General features: G+C 43.1%; 1 protein-coding gene and 1 non-coding gene across 17 annotated transcripts in view; one reads left to right on the top strand and one right to left on the bottom strand.

Moving 5' to 3' along the window:
- The window catches only part of OSBPL1A (oxysterol binding protein like 1A), a 230388-nt gene that overhangs the window by 26226 nt on the left and 176776 nt on the right, over positions 1-27386 (bottom strand). For all 16 annotated transcript variants that reach the window (XM_010818787.4, XM_024984539.2, XM_010818786.4 and 13 more), the window contains one exon: positions 13988-14063. In XM_010818787.4, the coding sequence (XP_010817089.1) occupies positions 13988-14063 (76 nt within the window). The remainder of the gene's footprint in view (positions 1-13987; positions 14064-27386) is intronic.
- LOC112444241 (U6 spliceosomal RNA) lies at positions 23337-23441 on the top strand. The gene has a single exon (XR_003032495.1). It is a non-coding gene; the product is annotated as a U6 spliceosomal RNA (small nuclear RNA).

Here is a 27386-nt window from a genome sequence, read left to right as displayed (position 1 = left end):
ATAAGTCCTGAGGATCTACCATGTAACATGGCAGACAACTGATAATGCTGTTTTGTATAAATGAAAGAAGAGTAGAACTTAAATGCTGTCACCAAAAAAAGCTACACATGTGAGGGGCTGGGTGTGTTAATTAGCTTGATGGGGGAATCCTGTCACAATACATACATACATCCAATCATCTTGATACAGACTTTAAATATTTGTCAATTGTACCTTAAAAAAAAAAAAAAAAAAAGTTCACCGAGATCATCTCTTTTAAAGCAACTTGACCATACAAAGTACACATATAGAAATAAAATTCTTCCAACGTATCTTTCTAGAAACTTTTCACACTCCCAGGAGTGTAGATTCGATCCCTGTTCAAGGGAACTAGATCCCACATACTGCAACTAAAGATCCCGCCCAGTCTAATCAATTAGTTAATGTTTAAAAACATAAAAGTCTTGTTATAGCCAATCCTGACCTGGAACGCCCTCCTCACTTCCCTTAACGCTTGTATCTCCTCCCCAGCAGAACTTCAAAGCCCAGCTCAAGCCTCTCCTCCTCGATTTCTCACCTCTCCCAGCTCCTGGAACACATAATCTGTACTGTACAAGTGAGCATCTGATCACAGACTGGACGACCTGCTGCTATGTCGGGGTACTAACCAGCACGACTTGCTAAGTACCCAGTGACACAACTCCCGAGGGAAGGGTGAAAGCTCACACTTGGCTGTGTCCTCACCCCTCAGAACAGAGCACAACACAGGTGCCCTGCCCCCACGGGCTCCCGTGTACTCCCACTGCCCCGAGTTTACTCCGATTCCGGCATTTATCACAAAGCACTAGCCTCTCTCGACTCTTTCACTGGAATACCAACTCCCTGAGCTCAGAACCCTCTTGTTGAATGATGGATACTAGTTCACGTGAGGAAATGTGTGAAATAATAGGTTACAATGCAACATGTTTAAAAATATTTTGTAAACTATATGTTATATAGACAAATATTAGAAGGTAGCGGTATCAAAAAGTTAACAGCGGTTGTCTCTAGGAGTTGGAAGTCCAGGTAATCTTGATGATCTTTGCGCTTTTCTGTATTTTCTAAATTTCCTAAAAGGGACATGTATTTCTCTTACAATCAGGGGTAAAACAAGAGATACAATTTAAAAATCTTAACACTTTCAGCCTGGCCAAAGGAAGGGATGGGGAAGCTGACAACCTCGAACCACGGAAGGTGGACCACCTTAGGACACACAGGCTGACATTCTGCTAGTCATAAAACAGACAAAAGAAACACAGTGTATCTGGCATGATGGAAAAGCAGGAGCAGCTAGATACACTCAGGATGGTCCAGTCCTGGGGTCCAGGGACAGCAGAGGGCTGTGGCTGAAAGAATGCCTTCGGAACAGAGAGCACAACAGTGGCTGCCAGGGCTGGGTGCAGGGAGCTGCTGATGCAGGGATGCAGAGCATCGGCTATGTGAGACGAAGAGTTTCGTGGAGAGGTGGTGCTGACGACTGCACAAAGGTAATGCACAAATGTCACTGAACTGCACTCTTACAAACAGCTAAAATGGTAACCATTACACTATATGTATCCTATAACTTGAAAAGAACAACAGAAAAGAATGGGCTGAGAGCACACGCCCCTGCTACCTAACACCTGTGTCACTTCACCAAGTGGGGACTTCGCTGTCGGGATTAGATTAGTTCACACAAAACACTCACCACAGTGCCAGGCATACATTAAGCGAGCAACACATGTCAACTATATAATCATTACTGTTAATAGAACACGCAAGCCTGCCAAGTCCTCCAAGGTTGTGAGGAGGCAAGGTGGCTTCAAAGGCTGGGATACCTGGTCCTGTCACCTGGCAGCCGAGCTGCAGAAGCGCCACCCTGGGGGCAGCGTGGCTTGAGTTCTGAGCTTAAAAGGTGAGGGAGTGAGGGAAGGACACCTCTTTCCCCCCTCCTCCCCGCCCCAGCCGGGAGGCATCGTGTAGGCCCACCAAGGCTCTCTGTCTGGTCCAATCGCCAAGAAGACAGGGGCTTCACCAGGGCGGCGATGTGAGCCCTGGCCCTTGATGGCATGTGACGTGAGTGATGCCATTTCTGGCTCTGCTCTCGTTTCTACATTTTGCTTTGTGGTGCACACTAGCAGGGTGAGGTTTAAAGGAATTTTAAAAGGATTTATTCAGTAAAGGATGAAGAACTTTATCTGGAAGTTTGAATTTGAACTTTTCCCCCTAAAAATACTACAATGACTATTAAACACTCTCTGAGAACAAAAGACATACCAGTGGGTGACACCTGTTGCTTTCATGATGATGGTGGGCTTCCCAGGTGGCGCCACTGGTAAAGAATCCGCCTACTAAAGCAGGAAATGCAAGAGATGCGAGTTTGATCCCCGTGTTGGGAAGATCCCTTGGAGTAGGAAACGGCACCCCACTCCAGTATTCTTGCCTGGAAAACTCCATGGGCAGAGAAGCCTGGTGGGCTACCATCCCCGGGGCCACAAGAGTTGGACACGACTGAGCACACGCATACACACTATGCACACACACACAATTATTGTGGCTCAGGGCTTCCCTCATACCTCAGTCGGTAAAGAATTCACCTGCAATGCAGGAGACCTGTTCGATTCCTGTGTTAGGAAGATCCCCTGGAGAAGGAAACGGCAACCCACTCCAGTATTCTTGCCTGCGGAATCCCATGGACAGAAGAGGCTGGCAGGTTACAGTCCATCGGGTCACAAGAGTCAGACATGACTTAGCGACTAGACAACAATGACGGTGACAGATGGGAATCCAGGCCTAGGGCCTTAATCTTTTCTCTCTATATTATGCATTGCCGTACCCTCACATATATATTCCTGAGAAAATAAACAAGCAACAATGGGACAGTCACAAGCCTGCTGCTGCTGCTGCTAAGTTGCTTCAGTCATGTCTGACTCTGTGCGACCCCATAGACGGCAGCCCACCAGGCTTCCCCATCCCTGGGATTCTCCAGGCAAGAACACTGGAGTGGGTTGCCATTTCCTTCTCCAATTCATGAAAGTGAAAAGTGAAAGTGAAGTCGCTCAGTCGTGTCCAACTCCTAGCGACCCCATGGACTGTAGCCTACCAGGCTCCTCTGTCCATGGGATTTTCCAGGCAAGAGTACTGGAGTGGGGTGCCATTGCCTTCTCCGCACAAGCCTGGTAGATACTGGCTATTCAGCACCTGTTGGTTAGACTTCATATGAAGCAGCACGTCAATGAAAGAGTGTGGTGTCAACTCTGGAGACCAAGTTACAAAGGACATGGTTTTATCATCCATTCAATGGGCAGATTCCTTTTTAATCATTTGAAAAGCTCCCCAAATTCTAAAAGGGTCTTAATCTAATTTTATAATCAAGAATAATTTGAACACCTTCCTCCTGCTTCTTTCAGTAACTCAGAATGCAAGCATTCAAGGAAATGAAAAGGCAAGCTTGTGGCCCAGGCAACAGGGAGTGGAAGGGACAGAAAAAGCACCGATGGAACATACAAATATAGATCCAGACAACCGTAAAAACCACCTCGACTGCGTAGAACAGTCTAACAGATTGTTTAAAATACAGCAATGAACTTGCAATTTTTTTTGCCTCTATTAGCCTGTAATTATTATTAAACTTGGAAGGGAAGTTGTAACCAACCTAGACAGCATATTAAAAAGCAGAGACATTACTTTGTCAACAAAGGTCCATCTACTCAAAGGCTATGGTTTTTCCAGTGGTCATGTATGGACGTGAGAGTTGGACTGTGAAGAAAGCTGAGCGCCAAAGAATTGATGCTTTTGAACTGCGGTGTTGAAGAAGATTGTTGAGAGTCCCTTGGACTGCAAGGAGATCCAACCAGTCCATCCTAAAGGAGATCAGTCCTGGGTGTTCACTGGAAGGACTGATGTTGAAACTGAAACTCCAATACTTTGGCCATCTGATGCAAAGAACTGACTCATCGGAAAAGACCCTGATGCTGGGAAAGATTGAGGGCAGGAGGACAAGGGGACGATAGAGGATGAGATGGTTGGATGGCATCACTGACTCAATGGACATGGGTTTGGGTGGACTCCGGGAGTTGGTGATGGACAGGGAGGGCTGGCGTGCTGCGATTCATGGGGTCGCAGAGTCGGACATGACTGAGCGACTGAACTGAATCTTACAATTATTTTAATTGCTTAAATTTAAATTTATATAATGGATATATAATGAAAAACGTGGCAATATAAATTATATTTCACTCCCTTTTGGAAATTTACAGAGACACCATTTTTACTTACAAGACAATGAAGTTTGGTATTGGATTCTCTAGATGCTGTATACAACCAATTAATAGGGTATATATTCCAGTAATAGGAAAAGCAACAATGCATATTATGAAGGTCAAGTTTCAGGAAGAAACATGAGCTAGAATGCTTTTATCACTGAAAGCTTCAGTCAGCTGGAAAAATTAAATATTTATGCCAGGCAATTCTACCTTGTGACCCAGCTGAAAGCAAAGTTTAAATTTATCCATGCAAATTAATAGCAACCAATGATGAAACCGAAGAAACTCTTAATTGCAGCTGCTCATCAGCTGACAAACTGAGAAGAAAAAAAAAGCAGGCTGCTTTGTCCCTTAAGCACTATATAAACAACCCACAGGCAAGGCCAAGTCTGAAATGAAAAACAGTTTATAAGTGTTACGCCTAGCATCGTAATGGCCAACCGTGCAAATATTTAAGACCTGGGTTAGAGAGAGCAGCTCAGTTTTGGTCTTAAGCTAAGTCTGCCAGCAGGCAGGATGCTCACCCAGGTGTGCGACCCAAGCACTAAGTGGGCTTCTAGGTTCTTCACTGACAGGCAACACTGGCAGCAGCCTGGGCTCTGTCCCCTGGGTGTGCCAAGGTTGGCACTGGTCCTCTCTCCACAACAGCCCTCCTACCTTGCACAGCTACCAAAGACGTGAAAATGTATCTTCCTTACACAGAAGGGCCTTGGATGGTCAAAGGTCTCTCCCGTCTCATGCTACCCAGTCCCCTCCCTCTCCACAAGAGGTCTAACCTCTATAAGTTGACCATTGCGGAGGGGTTCTTGCCATCCTTATACACCAATCACGCCCAAAGTGGCCACACCAAGACCTCGCAGGACAGCCCTTGGGGACCACTCTGGATGCGCAGACTGAACAAGCCTGCCACTCTCCTGCCTCTTGCTGTGGTTACACCTCTGCTCCTTGGCTCTCACAGACCAGCCCTGGGGAGCACGCCACCCAGAAACAAAGGATCTACACACTGGACAGGGGTGTCTGTGTGTGAACTGAATGAACCACACCACGGATAGCTGGATGCAGCCAGTGGCAAAAAAAAAAGAAAAAGAAAACCAGGGAGGAAGAAGACAAGGGAAGCACTGAGGGACAATATATTCCTTTCCTGTTCTTCCTGTCTCATAGCTGAACGTTGTCAGGCTTGGGAGGCTGCGCGAGCCCTCTTACTAGGCCAGCACGAGGCAGGAACACGGAAGGATGTCTAAAGACTGGCTGGACGCTTGGACCAGAGCCACGGTCTCCAAAGGTTCCCGGTGACTGTGGGCAGAGATGCTGAAGGGGAACTGACCCGTGGGTGCTCACCCTCCACACACTCTCCTACCTAAGAACTGATGGGCCAAGGATGCACCTGCATTGGAAGGCACACTGTGGCCCTTCTCCCACTTCTCCTTTTACAACGCCCTTTGTTTGATAAAAAATCTGCCTGCAATGTAGAAGACCTGGGTTCAATCCCTAGGTTGAGAAGATCCCCTGGAGAAGGGAATGGCAACCTACGTTGGTATTCTTGCCTGGATAATTCCATGGACAGCCCACGGAGTTGCAAAGAGTTGGACACGACTGAGCAACTAACATTTTCACTTTTCATTTACTTGGTGTGGGGAGGGGTGGGAGACCCCACCCCTTACACCATCCTGAATCCTAGCATAGCAGTTTTGCCCCAGTGTGGGAAAATCTTCAGGGCACCAAGCAAAGGAAGTTTAGAAATACAGTACTGGCCACACTGCTATATTTAAAATGGATAACCAACAAGGTCCTATGGTATTGCACAGCTAACTCGGCTCAATGTTATGTGGCAGCCTGGATGGGAGGGAGTTTGGGGGAGAATAGATACATGTACATGCATGGCTGAGTGCCTTCGCTGTTCACCTGAAACCATCACAACACTGTGAACTGGCTATATCCCAATGCAAAATAAAAAGTTGAAAAAAAAGAAGAAAGAAATACAGTACTGGTTCGTACCAAGGAAATCTCCTTAAGTCAAGGCCTGTTGTTTCTCATAAGACAAAGACCCGACATTAGAAGCAGGGTCTTCCGGTTACTTCTCGGATATTTATTTCAGATCACTGTAGAGTGGGGTGGTAGAGATGACACATTTTGTTTAACTACTTTGCCTCTTCTGCCTCCTGTCTCTTAAGTCAGTATTTATGTTATAATGTACTCGTTTGGGCAAAGCTCCAAATCTTATCTAGAGCTTATATTTAGAATTCAAGAATGAGACAGTTGTCACAGTGACACAGACCAATGTGTTTATCTGAACCCCAAAATAGCACCACAGTCCTGACAGTGACTGACCGGGGATGCGTCTGGTTCTGAGGTCACTTGGCAGGTACTCTGTGTCAAGGGAATGAGATGAGTCGGAGGTTTTCAGGGAAAACATTTAAAGCTCATGGTAAGACAAAAGTATTTCATGAAAAAAAGATGATACAAGGTACGTTTTAGGGAAAATATTTTCTGTTTTCTCAACCCTTTCTCAGTATTGCAAGGTAGATGTGAGTTACAGGAATCAAAGTTGAGAGCCCTGGCAATGTGTCTCTGCGGCGTTTCCCAGAGACCCAGACGCCCAGGATTCCAGGGAGGGTAACAAGACCTCCTGCAAGTTAAGTTTTCAAATGTGGTTTCCAGTAACGTTAAAAGAAGTCTTAATGGAGAAGGAAACGGCAACCCACTCCAGTGTTCTTGCCTGGAGAATCCCAGGGACGTGGGAGCCTGGTGGGCTGCCGTCTATGGGGTCACACAGAGTCCGACACGACTGAAGCAACTTAGCAGCAGCAGCAGCAGCACACTGTTCTCCATAGTGGCCGTACTAGTTTGCATTCCCACCAACAGTGTAGGAGGGTTCCTTTTTCTCCACACCCTCTCCAGCATTTATTATTTGTAGACTTTTTGATAGCAGCCATTCTGACTGGTATGAGATGGTACCTCATTGTGGTTTTGATTTGCGTTTCTCTGATAATGAGTGATGTTGAGCATCTTTTCATGTGTTTGTTAGCCATTTGTATATTTCTTTGGAGAAATGTCCGTTTAGTTCTTTGGCCCATAAAATGGCAAATTTTATGTTATATGTATTTTACCACAATTAAAAATGTTTGCCCCCCCCCCAAAAAAATAAAAGAAGTCTTAACTGAGCTGTCAACTTGTGGATCATAAAAAATTATTTTTGATGGATGATATATTACCATTTGACTCGACATACAGTCGGGAAAAGGCCAAAGAACAGATGATATTGCTAGATATTAAAAAAACACAGAACTCCTACTCCCATCTATTAATATAAGCAAGTCTTCTTAATCTTCAAATCTACTAAAAAATAAGAACATAACTGTTAGTGCCCTCATTCTAGCCATGCATGAAATTCATTCTTGGATATCTTAATGCAAATGAAAAAATCCTTTTTAATGAATAACATTTTATCTTTTGTGGTATAGTTTCACAAACTTTGTAACATTTGTTATTTTGATCATTCATGTAAGAAGAAATTGAAAGTTTTAGTACCCAAGTCTTATGGCCATAACATATAAATTCTTAAATTTTAATTTTACTCTATATTTTTGGGATAGCAAAGTATGATAGAGTACTCAATAAAAGACTTACAAAGATGAAAAAAATTAGGTTAGGGTAATACTCTATAGTAAATATAGAGTGGAAACAGGAGTTAAAGGAGCAAAAAAAACAGATAAAGTTTTCAAATCTCTTATGGAATTTGGTTGTACTGGGTAACTCTAAGAATGATAGAATATTTTTACTTTAGTAACTTAGTATTTATAATATAACAGATCTTCCTCACCCTTTTATAATAATTCAGCATTAATATTCTACAACTCCAAGACATTTAGCAGAAGTGCCCTCAGGGGCAGGCACTGACTCAAATTTTGTGTCCGGATGCCTTGGTTGCTCAACCTGGCGCTGGTTCTGGTTTCCAAAGTCACTAAGCATGGTGACCCATGACCTAACCACTGGGTGAGTCCTGCTGACAAATTGTAAGAGGATTGGAGAGAAGAGGAGAAAGAAAACAGGGGAAACAGGAGACAACGGGATTATGACACCAGAATCCTTTAAAGGACGACGGGAATAAGGAAATAAGGAATAAAGAGTTCCAACTCCTAACCAGCACCAGTAGTAACTCTCAGATGGGAATCTGTTTGGTAAGAGCTTCAATCGCAGAGAGATTTAGGACTGAATTCCAGTTATGTAAAGTATTCATTTCGTGTAGTATATAACCCAACATTGGGTAACATAATCCTGTCCAAAACAGATTGGGAGAAAAAAAAAAGGGTGCCATTAGTTTTGGAAATCTAAGTCCCTGTGTTCTTTTGGGGAAGAAAGCAAAGGAGAATGTGTCCTGTATGTGGCAGTGGAGGATGGAGCACAATGAGCCTGGCTGGAGCAGGTGCTCAGGGGCCCAGGGCATCACATGCCTGAAGACGCTGACTTTCCTTCCAGATTGGTGGTGTTTAGGCACTAAGTCGTGTCCGACTTTGCGACGCAACGGACTGTAGCCCACCAGGCTCCTCTGTCCATGGGATTTTCTAGGCAAGAATACTGGAGTGGGTTGCCATTTCCTCCTCCATTCCTTCCTGATAAAATGAAGCTATACCTAGACCGCACCTGGCAGGCAAGCGCCTATCATGGATTCTGAAAAGCCATGTCTTATTGGCTTCCTGACACTACACCATAAACTACAACATCATAAATAAGGAGCACTGACTTCTGAGAAAGTTGGGACCAGACCCCAGCTGAACGGGAACCGGGAGGTCTCCAGCAGAGTGTCCACACTCCCCACTCTGCTCTCACATGCTCAAGTCGACAGAGATGTCGTGAAAAGCTACGGTGCATATCAGATTTCCCCTGCAACTTTTGAGACTTCTTATCATAAAAAGATAAGCCAGGGCTTCCCTAGTGGCTCAGATTGTAAAGAGTCTACCTGCAATCCGGGAGACCCAGGTTCAATCCCAGGGTCGGGAAGATCCCCTGGAGAAGCAAATGGCAACCCACTCCAGTATTCTTGCCTGGAGAAAGCCATGGACAGAGGAGCCTGGTGAGCTACAGTCCATGGGGTTGCAAAGAGTCAAACACAACTGAGCAACCAACACTTTTTTTTCCTCATGAAAAGAAGAAATTGAACGTGAAGCTATGGGAAGAGCTAGCTGAAGGGTCTGTCCACAGCTTCTGAGATCTACTCACACAGAAAGGACCTGAAGCCAAGTGTCTGGACTGTTAAGTGGAACAGAATCACCAAAGTGCAGTGGGAGAGTTTTCAAATCTACCTTCACTTCAAATTCGAATTCCAATTGGTTTCACAGCCACCTACCTCCTCACACAGGCTGTTTCCTGAGGGGTGCTAAGTTGCTTCAGTCGTGTCCAACTCTTTGTAACTCCATGGACTATAGCCCACCAGGCTTCTCTATCCATAGGACTTTCCAGGCAAGAATACTGGAGTGGGTTGTCATTTCCTTCTCCAGGGGATCTTCCTGACCCAGGGACTGAACCAGTGTTTCTTATGTCTCCTGCACTGGCAGGCGGGTTCTTTACCACTAGCACCACCTGGGACTGACGCTTTGAAGTTAAGTTAATAAACTCTATGACTAATACTCTATGAATGCTGCTGCTGCTGCTGCATTGCTTTAGTTGTGTCCGACTCTGTGCGACCCCATAGACGGCAGCCCACCCATGCTCCCCCGTCCCTGGGATTCTCCAGGCAAGAACACTGGAGTGGGTTGCTGTTTCCTTCTCCAATGCATGAAAGTGAAAAGTGAAAGTGAAGTCGCTCAGTCATGTCCTACTCCTAGCAACCCCATGGACTGCAGCCCACCAGGGTCCTCCGTCCATGGGATTTTCCAGGCAAGAGTACTGGAGTGGGGTGCCGTTGCCTTCTCCCTATGAATGCTAATACCTTCTAATTTTTGACCTATTTTCCTTGGGAGGGGGGAGAAGGAGGCAGATATGAGAGGGGTTGATACCAAAAACTACTTTAAAAATTTATTCTGGGGATGTTACTTGCTTTCTCTCTCAAGAACCGCTGCACTTTAAATCTCCATTGTGCACAATGCTGGCCCCTTTGGACTGATTCTGCTGCCCTTTAGAGGGGAGCCCACAACAGTGCCCAAAGAATAATACTTCCAAATGCCAGAACACATTAATGAATATTCATCTAGAACGTTACTCTCTTACAAAACCTCACCAGAGAACACTCGCCCGAAATATTGCCTCCCCTGCAGCTCTTTCTCTATGAGTTTATTCAGAAAGTTCTACAGACACAAGTTTCAAAACACACCATGGTCCCCTTTCAACCCAAACAGCTCTGCTTTTATTTGCTTTCCCTATGATTCAGCCTGTCTCTGTACAAACAGTTCTGCACCTGAAAATAAAGGTAAAACCATTCTTCTGAAGAAACAGCGCATCTTTCAGAGAATGCAGGTACAAGCCAACATAACACTATTTACCATCTTTCAAAAGGATGGTTCATTTCCATTTAGACATAATCCTTGCTTGACACATACACCAGATGATTATCAGTTTCTAGCCTGAACAAACTCATGACACTACTGCTAAATCTGACGTCCAGTGAGACAGGAGATGGTAGATGACAGACTTAAGCCAGAGAAATACAGAAGGCTGTACTTTCCCTGATCACCAAAAAACACCAAAGCACATCTGGTTTTCATACGGATTCTGTTGACTCAACAAACGTGATACCAATTCTGCAGTAACTGGATTTCACACACTGTGCTGTGCTCTGTCTCTCAGCCGTGTCTGACTCTTTGCGATCCCATGGACTGTAGCCCGCCAGGCTCCTCTGTCCCTGGGGATTCTCTAGCCAAGAATACTGGAGTCGGTTGCCATGCCCTCCTCCAGGGGATCTTCCCGACCCAAGGAATCAAACCTAGGTCTCCCGCATTGCAGGCGGATTCTTTACCGTCTGAGTAACCAGGGAAGCCCTTTCATTAGCAGGTTACAAAATCAATTTAATGAGCTAGAGTCAGCATTGATCTAATAGAAAAAATATCATTTGTTTTAATGATGAGCATTTTTTTATGAAACTAGCTTTAATTTTAAACAAACAATACTTATATACTTACATACTGGATCTCACTGACAATTATGTTTACTAAGGGTTTGAAAATATAAATTCTATAGGATATCATTTTTTTGTCCTGAAAATTCCAGTTCTTAAGAGATTAATGTGTATAATTAACATTTTATTTAAGAATATATACATTTGCCTAAATACATTTGCTTTGTCCTGATGAGTCTGAATGTAAACCAAATGGAGTTAAGAGTCCAGGTGTTCCAATTAAATGTGATTGAAAAGTGAAAGTGAAAGTCTCTCAGTCAAGTCTGACTTTGCGACCCTATCGACTATATAGTCCATGGAATTCTCCAGGCCAGAATACTGGAGTGGGTAGCCTTTCCCTCCTCCAGGGGATCTTTCCAACCCAGGGATTGAACCCAGGTCTCCAGCATTGCAGGTAGATTCTTTACCATCTGAGCCACCAGGGAAGCCCAAGAACACTGGAGTGGGTAGCCTATTCCTTCTCCAGTGGATCTTCCCAACCCAGGAATTGAATTGGGGGCTCCTGAATTGTGGGCAGATTCTTTACCAACTGAGCTATCAGGGAAACACTAAGTGTCGTTAACTATTGATAATAATGTTGAGCATTAAGCTAAACCAGGGTCTGTCCTGACATTTACATAAGTTATCTTATGTATCTCTCAACACAGCTATAAAGTACTAATTATTCTTCTAACTTTACTCAGGGAAGTAAGGCAACTTGCCTAGGGTCTCAAAGACAGGAAGTGGTAAGACCGGGATAAATCTTGTTATCCAGCTACAGAGAGGTTAGCTGAATTACTCTCCATGCAGTGAAAGTGAAACTTAGTTGCACAATCGTGTCTGACTCTTTGTGATCCCATGGACTGTAGCCCGCCAGGCTCCTCTGTACATGGAATTCTCCAGGCAAGAATACTTGAGTGGGTTGCCATTTCCTTCTCCAGGGGATCTTCCAACCTGAGGATCAAACCCGTGTCTCCTGCATTGCAGGCAGATTCTTTACTAACTGAGTCACTAGGGAAGCCCTTAAAATAGATGTTTCTGAGATTATTTCCTTGGAAATTATGCTCAGGAAGTCTCAGATGACATTACTACATGCAGAGAACCCAAGTGTTCAAAAAATGCTAACATGGGCACCCCAGCAGCTGAAAAGGATTTCAGACGTCAGAATGAGCATGTTTAGGAAGTGACTACATTCCCAGCAGGCTTCCCAGGTGGCTCAGCGGGTAAAGAATCTGCCTGCAATGCAGGAGACACAGGAGATGCAAGTTTGATCCTTGGGTCAGGAAGATTCCCCTGGAGGAAGAAATGGCAGCCCACTCCAGTATTCTTGCCTGGAGAATCCCATGGACAGAGGAGCCAGGTGGGCTACAGTCCACGGGGTCGCAAAAAGTTGGACACGACTAAAGCGACTGAGCACAGCACATTTCCCAGCGCAGGGACAGTTCCTAGGGTACTGAGGACGCACATTAAACTGCAAAATTAAGAAAGGTCATGCCCAAGCAGATTCTTTAGCAGTTCAAGACTCACATGCTTTAAAATTTTCATCATTCTAATTGGTCAAAGATCATGCTGGAAGAAGTAAGAGAACTTTACTCAGAATCCAAGCCTGACTAGCATCAGGGTGCTGACATGTACTACTATTTTAAAGGGAATCTAAGGATTTATATGGCTTTCTCAGGTGGCTCTGAGAGTAAATGTGCCTGCAAGGCAGGAGACACAGCTTCGATCCCTGCATCAGGACGATCTCCTGGAGGAGGAAACAGTAATCCACTGCAGTATTCTTGCTGGAGAAACTTATGGACAGAGGAGCCTGGTGGGTTACAGTCCATGGGGTCACAGAGTTGGACACAACTGAAGTTAAGCGTAGGATTTATATATAATAGTTTTGCCATCTCTCTGCTCCTGAAAAATCAGATCCACCTGCAGATAACTAAGCAAAGACACATTCCAAATGTCTGACATACACCACACTTACAAAGTACAAAAATCTGCTCTGTGCACAGAAGTGTAACTGAAATTATATTCTATACTGTGGGGAGTCTGTCCTTTCTGAGAGTATTTCTGAGTAATTCCATGCTGCTGCTGCTGCTGCTAAGTTGCGTCAGTCGTGTCCGACTCTATGTGACCCCATAGACGGCAGCCCACCAGGCTCCCCAGTCCCTGGGATTCTCCAGGCAAGAACACTGGAGTGGGTTGCCATTTCCTTCTCCAATGCATGAAAGTGAAAAGTGAAAGTGAAGTCGTTCAGTCGTGTCCGACTCTTTGCGACCCCATGGACTGCAGCCTACCAGGCTTCTCTGGCCGTGGGATTCTCCAGGCAAGAAGAGTACTGGAGTGGGGTGCCAGTGCCTTCTCCAGAGCAATTCCATGGGTACATACAAACGTGGTATGACAATGGGGCAAGAGCATTTTCTTTTTCTATTTCCTTATAATGAAAAGTCACATGAAAGTCATATTAAATAGCATAATAAATGGTTAAAATGCTGTCCGGAAAACCTAGTGTTAAGACTTTTCCTAATTTCTGATTCTAAGTTTTCAGAAACATTGTGTATCACTTATGCCAACACTAAGATTCTCTTCCAAGGATATGCATGAAACACGTATCAGCTTCATATTGTGGAAATGAGAGTTAACTTACCATTCCGATGCATTTTCTGAGGATGCTCCAGATACTGAAGTCATTTCTGGAAAACATAGGGGAGGGCAGGCTTGTTCTGGAAAAAAAGAAAAATAATTTAATAGCACTGGCAGTAGAAAAAAAAAAAGCTACTGTCATTACCATGAAAGCCACAGGCATACATTAATGAGACATTAATATGCATATAAAAATCTGCATGTGCAAATACAACAATATAAAAGATACTAAATATCACGAGTCATTAGGGAAATGCAAATTAAAGCTACAATGAGATATCACCTCACACCTGTAACAGCATCACCCAAAAGATAAGGGATTACAAATGCTGACATGAATGTGGAGAAAAATGAAGGTTGTGCACTGTTGGTGGGACTGTAAACTGGTACAGCCACTGCAGAAAAGAGTATGGAGGGTCCTCAAAAGATTAAAATTGAACTCGCGTAATATCTACCAATTCTACTTCTGGGAACACATTAAACAGTAACTTGAAAAGATGTCTACACCCCATGTTCATAGCAGCATTACTTATGAAAGCCAAGACATGGTGACAACCTGAGGGTCCACTGGTAGATGAACAAGAAGATGTGGTATGTATTTCTCTCTCTGTCTCTCTCTCTCAGACATACACACCCACACACTCGCAAAGACAGGAATATTATTCAACCATCTGCAGCAAAATTGACGGACCTTGAAGGTCTTATGTTAAGTGAAACAAGTCAGACAAAGACAAATACTTCACGATCTCACTTACATGTGGAATCTAACAGTAATGACAATGAAAGCCACATAAAACTCACAGAAAAAAGATCAGATCTATGGTTGGAGAGACATGGAGGAAGGAGGTCAACATGCACAAACTTTCAATTATAAGATAAAGAACTACCATGCATATAATGTACAACCTGACTATAGGTAACACTGGAAGATACAATTAAGATACAATCGTGAAGTTAAGAAAGTAGGTTTTGGAGTTTTCATCACCAGGAGAAAAAAAAAAAGTTCTCTTTTTATCTATATGAGATGATGGATGACGACTAAATCTACTGTGGTAAGCATGTCACAATACTGTGAAATGTAATCTACATGTAAATCAAACCACCTTACTATACACCTTAACCTGAGTGAGGTATATCAATTATTTCTCAACAAAACTGGAAAAAATGTGCATCATCATAGAAAGGCTAAAACAGGGTCATTCTGGGCTTATATCCCTAGTCACTGCTATTTTGGGCCCTGAGAAAGTTTCAGAGTAGATCAACTGGCCCCACATCTTCACAACTGTCCTGATCAGAATTCTCCTAACCCTTCTGTGCTGGTGTCCAGCTATTCAAACCACCTCAGAGGGACACTGTTCTTTCACAAGCTGGCATATCTGACCTGTTGTCTGGTCTAAGACAGACCTATCACATTCTGTTACTCAATAAATTATTTTCCTTTAGCTATTAAATAATGGAAACAAAAATGCCATCAGAGAACCTAGTATCAGGTTGTTTTTAAGAAATTAAGTGGGAAAATGCCAACTCCAAACCCAAAGTAAAATTTAGACTGTGCATCATATATCAGTACTTTGCCAGAGATGCTGATACTGAACCAAACTCAACCAATTCTGGATATACGGGAAAATCCTTTACAAATTAACCTCTAGAGAAGGAACATTCCCAAAGCCTCTGCAGGAGCTGAGAAGTTGCTGAGAGGAGGGTGGCTGTTGTTGGCGAAGGGTCTGCTGTTCCGATGGGCAACATACCTGAGCTCAGGCATCCTGAGACCTCAGCACTACCAGGGGCAGGAGCAGGGGGTGCCTGGAACACCTTCCTGAAACACCCTTATAATGATGCTTTCTTTTCCATTCTCTTAGGTTATGGTCAAGGGTGCTGGTTTTCTAACGCTGTTTGAAACATACCCGTGTAACTAAAACATTAAAGAAAATTTGAGAGAATAGCATTGAGACATATACACTACCATGTGTAAAATAGATGACCAGTGAAAGCTGGATGTATGAAGCAGGGCACCCAAAGTCAGTGCTCTGGGACGACCTAGAGGGACGCGATGGGGAGGAAGGTGGGAGGGGGGTTCAGGATGAAGGGGACACATGTATACTGTGCCAATTCATGTTGATATATGGCAAAAACCATAACTATATTGTAAAGTAATTATCCTCCAATTAAAATAAATTAAAAAAATAAGAAAATATTAAAATTTTTACCTTCTATAGAATCTATGTTCTATAAACTACCTCGAATTATACAAGTTACTAAAATTTTAAGCTTTTAAATAAATAATATTTTAAGATCCTCCGTGGTAGAATCCTTCTGATTTTCCTTTTTTAGGAACATACACTGCTCATTTGGCAGATTTGTTATCTGCCCAATCTGCTGGATAAGTGGCCACAGATGGTACTGAAATCACATTCTCTATACAATCTAAGACTATCAATCTCAATGACGTGAACAATCGAATCAAGGGGTAGAATCTCTGCCATTACCTAGCATTTGCATGTATAATACAGTTTTACAGATGCATATCAACTACATTTTTCATTTCTTGTCTATTAAAAAACAAAATCTATGTCTAGGAAGTTATGAGCCTAAAATAAGTTTTGTGAAAACTGAATAAGGGACTGTATCATCCCCGACAGATGCTTACATTTAATGTATGTGTATAGGTTACTATTCTAATTAAAGGCAAGAAGAACAAAAAAAAACAAGACATATTTTGCAAGCAAGAAGGCAGGAGATAAGAGACATCCAAGCTTTACTTGGAGTAGAGGTTTAAGTATTTGATGAATGAGTTTTGGAAATTTATAAGGCCTTTTGGTAACATTACTGCTTTCATAAAGAATCTAGAGGGGTAGGATGGGGTGGGAGGTGGGAGGGAGGTTCAAGAGGGAGGGGACATGTGTATACCTGTGGTTGATACATGTTGATGTATGGCAGATACCAACACAATATTGTAAAGCAATTATCCTTCCATTAAAAACTAAATAAAAAAAAAGAATTTGGTTTATGTTGTGCTACTCAAGAGATCAACACTAGGATCACTGGTGGAAGCTACAAGAGAGCTGAGCTAAATATAATATAAAAGCTGAGCTAAATATAAGATAAACCTAACGTTCTATAAAGCTAACATAACAGCTAGGAGCCTCCCTGGTGGCTCAGTGGTAAAGAATCCACCTGCCAATGCAGGAGACACAGGTTTGATCCCTGGGTCAGGAAGATTTCCCTGGAGAAGGAAATGGCAACCCACTCCAGTATTCTTGCCTGGAGAATCCCGTGGACAGAGGAGCCTGGCGGGCTACAGTCCATGGGGTCGCAAAAGAGTCGGTCGTAACTTAGGTACTAAGTAACAACATAACGGCTAACATAATAACCTGTCTTATAGTTAATTCCAAATAGGGGAGACGAGAGATCTCAACAAGGAAGGGCTTCAAACAGATGCTGGAGGACCCCTTTCGGTCATGGCCCTGATAGGCATTCCTGCGCTGGGTGGGAAGCTGGTCTCCATCAGCTCGTCCAGGGATATTGCTAAACATCTCATATGGAACGAGACAGGTCACCACACCAAAAAATTATCCAGCTTCTAAAGAGCCTCTTGATGAAGGTGAAAGAAGAGAGTGAAAAAGTTGGCTTAAAGCTCAACATTCAGACAACTAAGATCATGGCATCTGGTCCTATCACTTCATGGCAAATAGATGGGGGAACAGTGGCTAACTATTTTTGGGGGCTCCCAAATCACTGCAGATGGTGACTGCAGCCATGAAATTAAAAGATGCTTACTCCTTGGAAGGAAAGTTATGACCAACCTAGACAGCATATTCAAAAGCAGGGATATTACTTTGCCAACAAAGGTCCGTCTTGTCAAGGCTATGGTTTTTCCAGTAGTCATATATGGATTTGAGAGTTGGACCATAAAGAAAGCTGAGGGCTAAAGAATTGATGCTTTTGAACTGTGGTGTTGGAGAAGACTCTTGAGAGTCCCTTGGACTGCGAGGAGATCCAACCAGTCCATCCTAAAGGAGAGCAATCCTGAGTGTTCACTGGAAGGACTGATGCTAAAGCTGAAACTCCAATACTTTGGCCACCAGGTACGAAGAACTGACTCATTTGAAAAGACCCTGATGCTGGGAAAGATTGAGGGCAGGAGAAGAAGGGGACGACAGAGGATGAGATGGTTGGATGGCATCACCGACTCAGTGGACATGAGCTTGGGTAAACTTCGGGAGTTGGTGATGGACAGGGAGGCCTGGTGTGCTGTGGTCCATGGGGTCGCAGAGTCAGACACAACTGAGCGACTGAACTGACCTGAACTGAATGTCAGTATTGCCAAAGTTGACAGACTTATCATAGAAATGGGACTTCCCCAGTGGCTCAGATGGTAAAGAATTCACCTGCAATGCAGGAGACCTGGGTTCAATCCCTGGGTCAGGAAGATTTCCTAGAGAAGAGAATGACTACCCACTCCAGTACTCTTGCCTGGAGAATTCCATGGACAAGCAACTTGGCGGGCTACGGTCCATGGGGTCGCAAAGAAGCTGGACATGCCTGAGCAACTAACACATACTGTATATACTGTATCACAGAAATATGAAAGTTACACAGATAATTTTAAACTTTGTAGTGTTTTTTTTTAAAAAGCAACAAGATAAATTAATTTTAATAATATATTTGATTTAACCCAATAGGGTCCAAAATATTAGCATTTCAAATGTAATCAATGTAAAAATATTAGTGAGATATTTTATACTTCTCCCCACACGTCTTCAAAATCCAGTGTTGATTTTACACTTAGAGCACATCTCAATTTAGCTACCACATTTTTAATACAGTGAAATGTAGTCTTACCAAAGCAGTAATGTTATGTTTAATGGCAAAATACTTTGTACTGCTTCACTTTTACAAACTATATTATGAAATTAACACAATAAAATCTATCCTTATTAAAATTAAATAAGACTAAAGATTTAGCTTCTTGGTCACACTAGACACATTTCAAACGCTCAAAAATCACCTGTGTCTACTATTGGACATAATGGATTTCCGTGATTACTTCTGAACACAAAAGGCTAGGATTGCTCTCAGATTGTAGAGAAGAGCACAAAATTACTCACTTACATGAGTCTAAAGTCAATGAGAAGCAAAACAGTCCACAGCCCAATCATTAAGAGGATGTGAAATCTGCAGTATTATCTAAAGAAGCAGAGGGAATGGATTTTTTTAAATTAGGTAGATTAAAGTTTAAAAAAATGATTTGTACTTAAAAGGGTATGTTTTCTATATTTTAAATGTTCACTCCTTCCACGCGGGGGTAGGGAATAATAGTAAGAATTCCCTACTGATCTTGGATGAGGCATCGTTACTCCAGGCAGAAATCAGAACCATGGAGAGCGGGCCTCAGAGTTTCCAGGCTGAGCACACAGATCAATCATTCTCTTGCCTTCGAGTTTATCTGAGAGTCATTATCCTGAATTCTATGCTTCCTTTTTCCCTTCACACAGAGAGAAAACACCCTGTACCAGGGACTGAGAGCGATGTGGCCCGGTTCTATTTTCAACCATACAGATGCCACTCTGACTGTGGGCACAAGGGCACAATGACTGGTCTTTAAAGGAGGGTCCCGTCCCAGCTGCTTCATCTCCGTGCTGCTCGGGGCTCAGCCGCTGCCCCGACACCACGCCCTGCATCACAGGGTGTACACAGACCCCCGGCTGAACCGAGTTAACGTGAAGCGTGACTCACAGAGGCTGTGCTGGGTTCCCCTTGCTCTGAACATGCTGTGCAAATTCAGACCACTGGCCCCCATACCTTTGGGAGATGCTTCTGTCTTCACCAGGCCACTGAGCTCCTCTGGGTCTTGGGAATGGGCACGGATGTGCCCCATGGGAACGCCAGCACAGGCGGTGTAGGCCCTCACACAAGGGGAGGAAAGACCCAGGGGAAGGGATCCAGGGCTGCAGCCCATGCCCCTGCCTCCCAGCATGAAAGTCAAAGTGAAAGTCACTCAGTTGACCTTTTGCGACCCCATGGACTATACAGACCCTGGAATTCTCCAGGTCAGAATACTGGAGTGGGTAGCTGTTCCCTTAACTGGGGACTAATCTCCAGCAGGGTGATCTGGCTGGCTGATCTACTTCAGGTGGCAGCTACATGTGCAGTGAGAAAAGGGACATCCGAGATGGACCTAGAGATTGTCCTACTGAGTGAAGTCAGATAGAAAAAGAGCTATACAGATGATGTCGCCTATATGTTGAATCTAAAAAACTGGTTCAGGGTTGAGCTCCCTGTGTTATACGGCAACTTCCCATCAGCTAGTTATTTTACATATGGTAATGTATACGTTTCAATGGTACTCTCTCAATTCATCCCATCCTCTCGTTCCTTTCCCCTACTGTGTCCAAAGTCGGTTCTCTATGTTTGCATCTGTATTCCTGCCCTTCAAACAGATTCATCAGTACCATTTTTCTAGGTTCCATATGTATGTATTAGTATATAATATTTGTTTTTCTCTTTCTGACTTCACTCTGTATAACAGGCTCCAGGTTCATTCATCTCACTAGAACTGACTCAAATTTGCTCCTTTTTATGACTGAGCAATATCCCACATATACTACAACTTCCTCATCTATTTCATCTGTCAGTGGACATCTAGGTTGCTTCCATGCCCCAGTTATTGTAAACAGGGCTGCAAAAAACACTGGGGTACATATGCCAATTTTCAATTATGGTGTTCTTAGGGTATATGCCCAGCAGTGGGATTGCTGGGTCAGATGGTAGTTTTATGCCTAGTGTTTTAGGGAATCTCCATACCGTTCTGCAACGTGGCTGTTATCTATTTACATTCCCACCAACAGTCCAAGAGGGTTCCCTTTCCTTCACACCATCTCCTTCATTTACTGTTTGTAGATTTTCTGATGATGGCTATTCTGACGGGTAGTGAGGTGATAACTCACTGCAGTTTTGATTTGCATTTCTCTAATAATGAGGGATGCTCATGTGTTTGCTGGCCATGTCTAAGCAATGTGATTTTAAACGCACTCCAATGTGCTAATTTCAAGAAATGAGGTTTGTTGGTATTCCATGGTATGCTTAAATTTCACAGTTCTTAATTTTCTCTATCTTCATTCATATCCTCTGTTACTTCTGTACACATCTGTCACTTACTAGAGACTGCGGTTCCCCCTGAGATCAGGGACGATGTCTTACTCTCTTCTGCATGCCCCACATTGCAGAGTATTTTGCATGTTAACAGGTACTGTATGTTTTTACCTAACATCTCAAGTTAAAATGGGCAACAGAAAGAAAACCAGCAAAAAAATGAAAGATATGAATAAGTGGTAAATGAGGCATGAAGAACACAGATAATCAAATTTTCTGCCTTTAAGTCATCTCTTAATAGAACATTTTCAAAACCAAATTCCTTAACATCCATTTCTTAAATCTTCTGAAGGAATAACCATTTTTTGCAGAATATTCATTAGGATATTTAGAAAAGCATAAAACAATCTAATTCTAACCTCTGATTCAAGATCAAAAGAATCCTAAGAACTAAAAATCTAAGAAAATTTCATAGAGAAGCAGACTTTAATACATGTATAACTGTAACACTGAAAATTTGTATGTGTACACTTACACATGTATTATGTGTTTTATACTTATGTGTGTGTATCTTCTTGCAATCATTAGGTGCTTATCACCTCTCCTTTTCAACTATCAGAATTCTTCTGCTGCTGCTGCTGCTTCGTCACTTCAGTCGTGACTGACTCTGTGCGACCCCATAGATGGCAGCCCACCAGGCTCCTCCGTCCCTGGGATTCTCCAGGCAAGAACGCTGGAGTGGGTTGCCATTTCCTTCTCCACTGCATGAAAGTGAAAAGTGAAAGTGAAGTCGCTCAGTCGTGTCTGACTCCTAGCGACCCCATGGACTGCAGCCTACCAGGCTCCTCCATCCATGGGATTTTCTAGGCAAAAGTACTAGAGTGGGGTGCCATTGCCTTCTCCGAATTCTTCTTCTCTTTTCCCCCAAATCATCCCTTCCATAAGTCCCAATTTAAATATGACCCTAACCAACACAGCTGGTATTTGAAACTAACCATTTGTAATTTTGCTTGCACTACTGATGTTTGCTAAACACCCAAAGTGAAAGTCTTCCAAACAAGGAAACCATTAGGAATAAACTACAGAATAAAATTATATTCAAAAAATTGAAGACTAGATTTCAAAATGCTGCTGCAGGAGTAAATTATCATAGTAATTAAAAGCCTTATTTTCACAAATTACGTAAAATCTTACATAGTTCATCTGGGGTACAATTCGCAAATCTTTTATCAACGTTTAAAGAAAATAATGGGCAGAAAAGCCTAGTAATCTCAACACTAATGCAAAAAGATACTCTTACTTAAAAGTTAATTAAAAACTATCAAGTTCCATTTTTGGAAATGGATCACTCCTCTCTATCCTTTCTTCCTCCTTGTCAAGACAAACAACCACAGAGAATATAACATTATTAACCCTCCACTCATTACTGAAGGACATGCAAGACTTCTCTTGAGCATTTACTTAAATTCTTATTAAATGAGATTCTAAACTCTGTTGAACCTGTGGTTGGAACACTGCAGGTACGCAGTAAATGTTGAGATTTTATGCCAGTTGGCTTTCTATTAACTAGGGCTCTAGGTTGAGTCACACAATCCATTTGTCCTATAATTTTTCAATAGTAATCAAAAAGGGCTATTTATTTACTCTCAAGCTGTTATGCATTCTCATTAAAAGATACTGATGAAGTTAACTTGAAGAACACACATCATTAATGATACTAGACAGAACCAAGGACAATGGTTAATATTTGGGGGAGGCAAAGATTTCTTAGAGTGAACCCAAAAAAGCCCTAACATAAGAGAAAAGTTGTAAAATGGATTTCATAAAACCAAAACCTTCTGTTCAAAGAAGGTATTACGATGTCTATTTATTATTAAGGCAATGGAAAGATAAGCTATCAACTCAGAGAAAATATACATGTTACATATGTCAATCCTAAAGAAGATCAGTCCTGGGTGTTCACTGGAAGGACTGATGCTGAAGCTGAAACTCTAATACTTTGGCCACCTGATGTGAAGAGTTGACTCATTTGAAAAGATCCTGATGCTGGGAGGGATTGGGGGCAGGAGGAGAAGGGGACGACAGAGGATGAGATGGATGGATGGCATCACCGACTCAATGGACATGAGTTTTGGTAAACTCCGGGAATTGGTGATGGACAGGGAGGGCCGGCGTGCTGCAGTTCATGGGGTTGCAAAGAGTCGGACAGGACTGAGTGACTGAACTGAACTGAACATATATTTGATAAAGGATTATATCCAGTGCTCACGTGAGCAGCATATATACTAAAACCGGAACAATACAGAGAAGATTAGCATGGACTCGGCTCAAGGATGACGCAAAGTCATGAAGTGTTCCACATATTTATAAAACTGATAATTAATGAGAATCTACAGGAGCTACCCCACGCCCGAAGTCGGGGCGGCGGCCGAGAGGAGCTACCCCACATCTGAGGTCAGGGGCAGCGGCCGAGAGGAGCAACCCTACATCCAAGGAGCGGCGGCTGCTTCGGCGCAGGAGGGCCGAGAGGAGCTACTCCATGTTCAAGGTCAGGAGAGGCGACCTCGTCCAAGGTAAGGAGCAGCGGCTGCGCTTTGTGGAGCAGCCGTGAAGAGATACCCCACGTCCAAGGTAAGAGAAACCCAAGTGAGACGACAGGTGTGGCAAGAGGGCATCAGAGGGCAGACACACTGAAACCATAATCACAGAAAACTAGCCTATCTGATCACACGGACCACAACCTTGACTGACTCAATGAAACTAAGCCATGCCGTGTGGGGCCACCCAAGATAGAGGGGTCATGGTGGAGAAGTCTGACAGAATGTGGTCCACTGGAGAAGGGAATGGCAAACCACTTCAGTATTCTTGCTGTGAGAACCCCATGAACATTATGAAAAGGCAAATTAATAGGATACTGAAAGAGGAACTCCCCAGGTCGGTAGGTGCCCAATATGCTACTGGAGATCAGTGGAGAAATATCTCCAGAAAGAATGAAGGGATGGAGCCAAAGCAAAAACAATACCCAGTTGTGGATGTGACTGGTGATAGAAGCAATGTCTGATGCTGTAAAGAACAATATTGCATAGGAACCTGGAATGTCAGGTCCATGAATCAAGGCAAATTGGAAGTGGTCACACAGGAGATGGCAAGAGTGAACGTCGACATTCTAGGAATCAGCGAACTCAAATGGACTGGAATGGGTGAATTTAACTCAGATGACCGTTATATCTACTACTGTGGACAGGAATCCCTTAGAAGAAATGGAGTAGCCATCATGGTCAACAAAAGAGTCCAAAATGCAGTACTTGGATGCAATCTCAAAAACGACAGAATGATCTCTGTTCGTTTCCAAGGCAAACCATTCAATATCACGGTAATCCAAGCCTATGCCCCAACCAGTAACGCTGAAGAAGCGGAAGTTGAATGGTTCTATGAAGACCTACAAGACCTTTTAGAACTAACACCCAAAAAAGATGTCCTTTTCATTATAGGGGACTGGATGCAAAAGTAGGAAGTCAAGAAACACCTGGAGTAACAGGCAAATTTGGCCTTGGAGTACAGAATGAAGCAAGGCAAAGGCTAATAGCATTTTGCTAAGAGAACACACTGGTCATAGCAAACACCATCTTCCAACAACACAAGAGAAGACTCTACACATGGACATCACCAGATAGTCAACACAGAAATCAGATTGATTATATTGTTTGCAGCCAAAGATGGAGAAGCTTTATACGGTCAGCAAAAACAAGACCAGAAGCTGACTATGGCTCAGGTCATGAACTCCTTATCGCCAAATTCAGACTTAAATTGAAGAACGTAGGGAAAACCACTACACCATTCAGGTGTGACCTAAATCAAACCCCTTATGATTATACAGTGGAAGTGAGAAATAGATTTAAGGGACTAGATCTGATAGATAGAGTGCCTGATGAACTATGGACGGAGGTTTGTGACACTGTACAGGAGACAGGGATCAAGACCATCCCCATGGAAAAGAAATACAAAAAAGCAAAATGGCTGTCTGAGGAGGCCTTACAAATAGCTGTGAAAAGAAGAGAAGCCAAAAGCAAAGGAGAAAAGGAAAGATATAAACATCTGAATGCAGAGTTCCAAAGAATAGCAAGGAGAGATAAGAAAGCCTTCTTCAGCAACCAATGCAAGGAAATAGAGGAAAACAACAGAATGGGAAAGACTAGAGATCTCTTCAAGAAAATTAGAGATACCAAGGGAACATTTCATGCAAAGATGGGCTCAATAAAGGACAGAAATGGTATGGACCTAACAGAAGCAGAAGATATCAAGAACAGGTGGCAGGAATACACAGAAAAACTGTACAAAAAAGATCTTCACGACCCAAATAGTCACGATGGTGTGATCACTCACCTAGAGCCAGACATCCTGGAATGTGAAGTCAAGCGGGCCTTAGAAAGCATCACTACGAACAAAGCTAGTGGAGGTGATGGAATTCCAGTTGAGCTATTCCAAATCCTGAAAGATGATGCTGTGAAAGTGCTGCACTCAATATGCCGGCAAATTTGGAAAACTCAGCAGTGGCCACAGGACTGGAAAAGGTCAGTTTTCATTCCAATCCCAAAGAAAGGCAATGCCAAAGAATGCTCAAACTACTGCACAACTGCACTCATCTCACATGCTAGTAAAGTAATGCTCAAAATTCTCCAAGCCAGGCTTTGGCAATACGTGAACCGTGAACTTGCACATGTTCAAGTTGGTTTTAGAAAAGGCAGAGGAATGAGAGATCAAATTGCCAGCATCCACTGGATCATGGAAAAAAGCAAGAGAGTTCCAGAAAAACATCTATTTCTGCTTTACTGACTATGCCAAAGCCTTTGACTGTGTGGATCACAATAAACTGTGGAAAATTCTGAAAGAGATGGGAATACCAGACCACCTGACCTGCCTCTTGAGAAATCTGTATGCAGGTCAGGAAGCAACAGTTAGAACTGAACATGGAACAACAGACTGGTTCCAAATAGGAAAAGGAGTACATCAAGGCTGTATATTGTCACCCTGCTTATTTAACTTCTATGCAGAGTACATCATGAGAAATGCTGGGCTGGAAGAAACACAAGCTGGAATCAAGATTGCCGGGAGAAATATCAATAACCTCAGATATGCAGATGACACCACCCTTATGGCAGAAAGTGGAGAGGAATTAAAAAGCCTCTTGATGAAAGTGAAAGTGGAGAGTGAAAAAGTTGGCTTAAAGCTCAACATTCAGAAAACAAAGATCATGGCATCCAGTCCCATGACTTCATGGGAAATAGATGGGGAAACAGTGGAAACAGTGTCAGACTTTATTTTTTGGGCTCCAAAATCACTGCAGATGGTGATTGCAGCCATGAAATTAAAAGACACTTACTCCTTGGAAGGAAAGTTATGACTAACCTAGATAGCATATTCAAAAGAAGAGATATTACTTTGTCCACAAAGGTCTGTCTAGTCAAGGCTATGGTTTTTCCAGTAGTCATGTATGGATGTGAGAGGTGGACTGTGAAGCTGAGCGCTGAAGAATTGATGCTTCTGAACTGTGGTGTTGGAGAAGACTCTTGCGAGTCCCTTGGACTGCAAGGAGATCCAACCAGTCCGTCCTAAAGGAGATGAGTCCTGGGTGTTCATTGGAAGGACTGATACTGAGGCTGAAACTCCAATATTCTGGCCACCTCATGCGAAGAGCTGACTCACTGGAGAAGACCCTGATGCTGGGAGGGATTGGGGGCCGGAGAAGAAGGGGACGACAGAGGATGAGTTGGCTGGATGGCATCACCGACTCAATGGACATGAGTTTTGGTAAACTCCGGGAGTTGGTGATAGACAGGGAGGCCTGGCATGCTGTGATTCATGGTGTCACAAAGAGTCGGACATGACTGAGCGACTGAACAGAACTATATCCAAATGGGAAGGAAATTCAAAAGAGAGGGGATATATGTAAATATGTAGCTGGTTCACTCTGCTATACAGCTGAAACACAACACTGTAAAGCAACTATATTCCACTAAAAATTAATTTTGAAAATTGAAAAAGTTATATCCAAAATATAGAAAGAGTTCCTATAAATCAATAATACAAAAACATACAACCCAATTTAAAATGGGCATAAGCCTCAGGCACTTCCCTAAGAAAACTTTAAAATTGACTCATAAATGCATGTGTAAGTGCTCAAAATCATTTACGAAATGTAAATAAAACCAGGACGTGATTCTGTGTTATACCCATAAAGCATCAAACGTTGGTGAGCTTGTAGAGTTACTGAAATTCTCACACACAGAGAAACGGTACACTGACTTTGGCAA

The sequence above is a fragment of the Bos taurus genome, chromosome 24, assembly GCF_002263795.3.
Source record: "Bos taurus isolate L1 Dominette 01449 registration number 42190680 breed Hereford chromosome 24, ARS-UCD2.0, whole genome shotgun sequence".
Taxonomy (NCBI): domain Eukaryota; kingdom Metazoa; phylum Chordata; class Mammalia; order Artiodactyla; family Bovidae; genus Bos; species Bos taurus.
Note: the sequence above shows the minus strand (reverse complement) of the source record. Positions and strands in the feature narration are given on the sequence as shown.